Here is a 7,305-nt window from a genome sequence, read left to right as displayed (position 1 = left end):
ATTATTTTGCCTGCATGCACACATTGCGTTAGTGCAAAATATTCTATGATGTGAAAAGCGATAAGAAGATGAGTATATTTATTGAGTTTAAGTCTTTAGCTGATACATATACATACAGATACATATATATATAAATACGTATATAATTATGACCATGCATATGTATTTATCCGTTGCATATGGGTCAATCAGGGATCGAAAATAATCGCTATAAAGAAGGATTTTTTTTTAAATCATTGTAAAATCGATATTTTGTATTAGTTTTTTCGATCAATTTTAATCGTTATTTTATGATTTTTATTTTTTGGATTGAGAATAATAATTTTTCTATGATTTTTTATTTTCGCGATAATTTTTAATCATAATTTTATAATTTTTATTTTTATTGATCAAAAATACTCATCATTTTATGATTGTATTTTTTTTTTGATATTTTTTAATCGTTATTTTGTGATTTCTAATTTTCGATCATTTTTAGTCGTTTTTCTATGATTTTTATTTTTTCAAAAGTATTTTATGTTTTTTTTAGATATAAAATAATCGTAATTTTATGAATTTTATTTTTTTCGTTTTTCTATGATATTTATTTCTTCGATAATTTTTAATCGTTATTTTATGATATTTACTTTTTTCGATTAAAAATAATTGTCATTTTATGATTTTTATTTTTACGATTAAAAAATCCGAGATGTTTTTTGAGGTTAGAAAAAAAGCCACACGTGATGGGGCAAAACGGAACATATAACAGACTAGGTTTGGTCAAAGGAACGTTTCATCGATTTTTTTTGTGGACCCGTATAATCGTTATTCTATGATTTTTTTGTTTTTGATAATTTTTAATAGGTATTCTATGATTTTTATATTTTCGATAAATTGTAATCGTTTTTTTATGATTTTTATTTTTTTAGATTAAAAATAATCGTCGTTTTATAATTTTTATTTTTTCGGTCAAGTTATAACCTTTATTATCCGATTTAATTTTTTAGATGAAAAAATATTTTGTTATAAAAGCGAACTATCTATTATCCTTAACCAAAACAATTTGAACTTTATTATTTATATAAAAATTTAATGAATTCTTCAAATATTTTTGAGAAATTTAATTAAAAAGCTCGAAATTTTTTCAAAAGCTTGTGGATTTTTTTTTTAACCTTGGACAAAGATTAAAACTTGATTTTATTTCAACTAAATTTTTATAAAAGAATTATTAAGATTAAAAAATAATAAAGTAAATAGTCAAAGCTTTTCAATATGTGAGTGACGTATAGTTATGATAAGCACAAAACTTATTAACTGTATAATGAAGCTGCTTTTGGATACACTGTGAAAAAAAATCAACCAAAAATTGGTTACCAAATTCATACCTTAAAAGGGATCAAAGTGATTTTTGCTTAATATTAACAATGCCATTGCTTATATTTTCAACAATAATTTGGTAATTATAACCACGCATTTATTTACATTAAACAAATTTTTGGTTGCTGATATTTTCGCTTATATTTTGCATTTCACAGATGCTTTTTCATAATTCGGAGATACAAAACAAAATTTTTATTATGATTTTAACAAGTTGCCTCTGACGAGATTTGAAACCGTACCTTCTGAAAGTTGGAAAGTAACAGCAAGTAACTTTGCACTCAGTTACAGCCGTTCTCAAAATGAACTTGAATGAATTTTCTTCGTCGGCTGATCGTGTTCTTCACTTCACAGCTTTTTTTCGTAATTAAGAAAAATATACAAAAAAAATACGTGTCGACCCCGACAACAAATAATATCAAGCATATCTACACGTTTAGCTACAGCCAGACATACAAATGTGTTTTCAAATGTTTAAATTTAATCACATATCATACATTCGGTGCATCGATACAATGAAAACATCAAACAATAACCATTCAATATATGACACGAAATTTCCGAATATATACAGAAGGAAGAATGGAGACTTTAATGCACCATCTGGGGGTCTTAAAATCATTATTTAATGAGCCCATTGTCAAATTGATAATCGGTGTTGTTCTTTCGCTGGAATTCTTCAAAGCGCGGATTTGGGATTCAAAGTATGTAGTGTGTGCGAATTTCCAACCCCACTCCAGGTGGAAACTTTTACAACTGAAATCTGCGTCCGCTTTTTGTCTTAGCGGTAGTAATATTGGGACCTAAATAAATACTATTTCGGACAGTTTAGCGACATTAAGAGCCGCGACTTATTTATACAAAAGCACTTCGCGGCTTCTGGATAGCTACACAAATCCTTTAAACAAATTAGGGAAACATATACCTTGTGATAGGCTTCAGGTCATAAAAAGTTTGATGGCAACAAAATAACCGATCATCTTGCAAAGGTAGGGCCCACATACCTCTTCAGTGGTATGACTTTCGGGTGTCTAACTACATATACACCATCGAATAAGGCAATGTGAGAGGTTCATAACACTTTCACGGGAATCGCCTAATTTGAGTAGGAAAGTCCTGCGCTGCAGCTGCCAGAGACCCGCCTAACTCTGGCATAACTGAGGTCTGGCTACTTTAGCGGACTGAACTCATACTTATACGACATACACAACAAATGTCTGACTGGTGAAGGTTCTCCTAATGACACTAATCACTTTTTAACTTGATATTTTAAAGCCACTAATCTAAATACCATGTTTCCTGGGCTTATTGTGATTTGAGCTTCACGAATGCGATTGATACACCAGCGGATTTAGGCTGGGTTTAGAAGTGCCGCTACAAAAACAAAACTGACTGCTTTTCTCAGAGCAAGTTGAGATATTATCTTACTATACTATACACTGAGGGAAATAGTGCATAGTAAAAATTAATACTTTATATTTGATTATCGTTTAAAAATGTTCGTATTTAAAAATAATATTTTCATACAAAATTTATTACGCACGTATTTTACTGTTCACTTCTGAGTATGTATGTATATCTAAGTCTGCATAGGCACCCCAAGCATGCAGAGCGCCGCTCTGAGAGCGGTGACAACACAATTAAACATACATACATAGTACATACATGTTTACTAGCGTGCTGTGGTGTTGATGGATATTCAACATTTAAAAGCAAATTTATATGCCTGGGTGTGGCTGAGTGCACAAAGATGCTTGCCACAAGTTGTTGATATCCGGAGTTGATCGGGTTCGAATTCCACTGCAGGCAACATAACATGCAAATTAAATTTTTTTTTTTAGTTTTTGTCTTGATTATTCAATAATTCATGGATGCTTTTTCAGTACGAACGCGGTCATTTTAATATGCGCGTAATTGAATTGAATATTTATCAATATACAGTACTTTCGTTGACCGTTATAGTAAGATCAATTACGTTTCTATTTGATTTTAATATTTTTTTCCCTCAGTGTAGGATGGCGGAAGAAACTCCTAGGTATATATTATGTAGTTGTAAGCCTTAGACTCATACACCTTGGAGAACGCCCAACGTTTCCAACCAGAAGCTTTGAAATGATACCTATAAAGGTCGCAGGGCAAGTATTTACCTAGTAATAATATTAATATTCACCTATATTCAACTCTGAAGCGCTAAAGGAAGTAAACCTTTCACACATAGGCAAGATAGTCTACGAAAGTACCCCTGAAGTCATTCTCTGGCTAACGAAAATGTATTAGGTATTTTTTTAGCTGTACACCAAAGCTGTGGAGGGTGTACGAATGGTCTTCATGCCTTAAAGAGGAAAATTTTTTAATCGATTATATAGTCACCTATAGTTCCTCCATTAGAGGAAGAAGAGTCTAAAGGATCTACAAATCACACGCTCTCTCAGTATCGAAAATTTAAACCATGCCGCAGATATTTACCGAAAATGAAAAGTTGGCGAGGTAGCTTTTCATATCAAACTCGCTGTGGTATTTTCTAGATGTGGAGGAACCTTTTAAAAATATATACATAAGTATGTATTAATTCCATTTCATTCCGATACAGTGGTTATTGTACTGGTTTGTTGACTATCCGAAGGGTCGGTAACATGCTGAGTAAGGAAACATCAATGGTTCCTTGTGCAATGGTAAAACAATATAAGAAAAATAGCCACGTGGAGCGTGGTTTCAGGTAAGAATTTACGGCTCTGTGCATACGGAGACGATCTGCTTATTCCGGCTATTGGGCATTTCGCACTTGGAAAAAAATTCTGCAATATGTATTTAACGATTTATTAAAGTGCAAAGGAAAGAACGATATGTGTGTGAATCCTTCCAATTCCGAAATATCAAAGTTCATCAAGGGAGAGTTTTACAAGTCCATTACGGGGTGGTAAAAATCTCAGATCCAAAGAAGCGAAATTTTTAGCTGTTGTTCACGACTAAACATTTTAATCGAAATGGATCGGCGAAAAGCGGAAAAGGAAAAGGGCTCATTACTTGGTTTGGTGGAAGATGATTGCCATCAAGTCACATCTACTTGCTTGCAGAGGGACAACTCCTGAAATTCCACATCTAGAAATTGCTTATTTTAAATGGTCTGCAGCTGAAAGGCCTAGAGCTTTTGCTAAGCTGTGAATAACATATAAGTAATTATGAGCTGTGATTCATTCCCTGGCAGTCAATCGAAATGGCTTTGAAAAGACTTTTTTCTAAACTGAACGTAGGACGCTTTCCACCTACTTAAACAATTAAATTTTACTTGAATTACAGGTGCAGAAAGAGGTAAGTAAGGTCGTAGTTTGAAAATAATTTTATGAGCTTTGCCACCTGTTTGAAAAAGCGAATTCAACGAAATCATATACAAGGTAAAGTGTTAAACGAAAGAGTGTTTAGAACTTAATTTAAAAATGTACTTCGAATTTTCTGAGGTATTTGAATAGGGTAGTCGGCAAACCTAAAATAAAATAAAATTTTTTAGTCAGTGAGTTGTTATAATGGAGGTATTGTGAGAAAGGAGCTTGAAAATGCCTTATTTCTAAGCTACATGGGTTACCGCCAGTTTGAAAAATCAAACTCAACTCAATGGATTTCAGTCGAAAGATGTTTAAGAAGGTTGCCACCTGTTTAGTTAGTTAAATTCAATTGATTTAATAATTTCAATGCATTATTACAATATGGGTATCGATCGAAATGGTTTTGAAAAGCCTCCGTTTCTAAACTACTTATAGGAGGGTTGCCGCCTGTTTTAAAGGGATAAGATGATTAAAAATATATCACAAGGAAGTTGTTTTATAAAATTTTTGTTTAAAAATATTTTGAAAAGGACTAAAAAAATTTTTAAAATCTTCTACGTTTTTAGGTGAGTTTAAGTATGTTGAGATTTATTGAAATAAATTACACGCAATTTGGTACGCAGAAATTTCATATGTACACTCAACGAAACCGGTGAAGGCAATTTAGTAGTAGAGAATGACTCCCAGATGCTTGCCTTGGAGGGAGAAGTTTTTCCTGACGTTTTGCATATGCCAGCATTTCTGAAGTCATTTTTAGCTTTCCACCATATAGTGAATCCCTTGAACTTGACGCGTCGTTGAAGCAAACTACATTTAAATTGTAGAGTGGTGTGGTGTCTCAATTATATACGCAAGTAGAACGAAATTGTATACACTGGATGGGTAGTTTTTCACAGAGAATACTCTTTATTTATCTTTCTGAACATAAGAGATACATAAAAGAACAACATTAGATCAAAAGCTCGGCTTTTAGTACATACAGTGGCGGTCAAAAGTGGATGAATGGTTTTTTTTCCGTTTTTAATATTTAAAATTTTTTCAAGCGAAAATTTTTTTGATAATATTTTATAAAAATATCGAGCCTTGACCGCCAAAATAACGTACGCGACATTTTTTTCAAAATTTTCTTTTTGATGCAGAAATGCATCTAGGTGCTCTAGGAATATTTCTGCATCAAAAAGAAAATTTTGAAAAAAATGTCGCTTACGTTATTTTGTCGGTTAGGGCTCTCGATATGGTTCATGCTTTAACATATCATATAAATCATATAAATCAAATCAATAAAATCAAATAAGATTCCACAAATTTGTATCTAAATCTCGAGCTATGCAGTTGACAGGCTTATAAAAGTTGTATTAAATAAGTGCAAGTTTTGAGCGGCTGACAAATCGCATTGATTTTTTATATTTTTTTTTGCTGATGTCTTTTGCGGCTTTTTTCTTATAAATAAATAGTGAAATTTAGGAAAACATTTTTTTACTTTTTTTCGCAAACGGTACTGCGCATATTCTTCCACAAGAAATTCATCTTTATATGAAAAAAAGTGCAAAATTATTAGCCGGTAAAAACCTGCACTTATAAAATTTAGATACAAATTTGTGGAATTTTTCCGAATTCTGTATAAAGGTGAAAGTGTGATTTATAAGGTTTTTGTTACAGTATGAACCATAGTTTTATAAAAAAGTATCAAACAAATTTTAGCTTGAAAAACATTGTAAATATTAAAAACGAAACACCATTCATCCACTTTTGACCGCCACTGTACATATAGCGAGACTTAGAGTGAGTGTATAATAAGCGCAGTGCCAAAGGACTCCAAAACCAACGAACAATTCGTTGCAGTAGGGACATGGCAAGAAGAAGTTTTATCACCTCTACAACGCAACAAAACAAAGGTTCACTCCTGGCCTGAGAAACTTATTAAAACAATTTTCCTAATAGGGATGGCCGCTTGGCAGACTGAAGAAGGCTTCTCGCAAGAAACCTCTGCCATTCGGAGACGGAATTAAACTGTATGTCTCTCCATTTGTATGAAAACATAAGTTACGCCGATTCATTTTTGTCGTCACAATCAAAATCTTTCAAAATTACAACCTTAAATTATCTAGCCAAATATGTTGTGTTATCATAATAATGGCTAATTTATTTCCATTGAATTTATAACCTTCACCAATATTAAATTTGTACAGGTTTTAAATTTTGTCTAATAGCGAACGAAAACGTTCTTATACTACTCCGGAATCAGCAGTAGAAACATCAATCAACCACTTTCTGTAAGTTGAAATCCTTATGTAGCCATCCGGTTCATCCGTACCACAAGCAAGTTTGTGATAACTTGCGATGCCAATCAATACACCATTGTATACAGCTGGACCACCTTGGTCTCCTCCACAAATCCCATTTCCTCTCGACTTAGCAAGGCATAAGATTCCGGCACTTTTGTAACCGATCGCCCTAGCGCAGTCATCATTGCTTAGTGTTCTCACGTATCGGTTGTACATTAGTAGTTCAGAGAGTGGACCACCCTCACGTGTACGCCCCCAGCCGGAAATTGTGGCATATGCACCTGTGGGTGGCGAAACACCAGCCAGTGCTATTGGTTTGATGAGATCGGTGAATTGTAGTGAAA

General features: G+C 33.0%; 2 protein-coding genes across 5 annotated transcripts in view; both read right to left on the bottom strand.

Moving 5' to 3' along the window:
- The window catches only part of LOC118733752 (potassium voltage-gated channel protein Shaker), a 224,938-nt gene that overhangs the window by 159,505 nt on the left and 58,128 nt on the right, over nucleotides 1-7,305 (bottom strand). The window lies entirely within an intron of this gene.
- Nucleotides 6,792-7,305, bottom strand: part of LOC118733753 (serine protease SP24D-like) — a 1,216-nt gene continuing 702 nt past the window's right edge. For 2 of the 4 annotated variants that reach the window (XM_036463289.1, XM_036463287.1), the window contains exon 3: nucleotides 6,792-7,260. In XM_036463289.1, coding sequence (XP_036319182.1) covers nucleotides 6,902-7,260 — 359 coding nt within the window. In that variant the 3' untranslated portion in view covers nucleotides 6,792-6,901. The other 2 variants (XM_036463290.1, XM_036463288.1) reach the window with 1 other exon arrangement.

This window comes from Rhagoletis pomonella, unplaced genomic scaffold (genome assembly GCF_013731165.1).
Source record: "Rhagoletis pomonella isolate Grant_MI unplaced genomic scaffold, Rhpom_1.0 Rhpom_scaffold_00002, whole genome shotgun sequence".
In the NCBI taxonomy this organism is placed as follows: Eukaryota; Metazoa; Arthropoda; class Insecta; order Diptera; family Tephritidae; genus Rhagoletis; species Rhagoletis pomonella.
The sequence above is the reverse complement of the archived record's forward strand: the minus strand, read 5'-3'. Positions and strand labels throughout refer to the sequence as shown.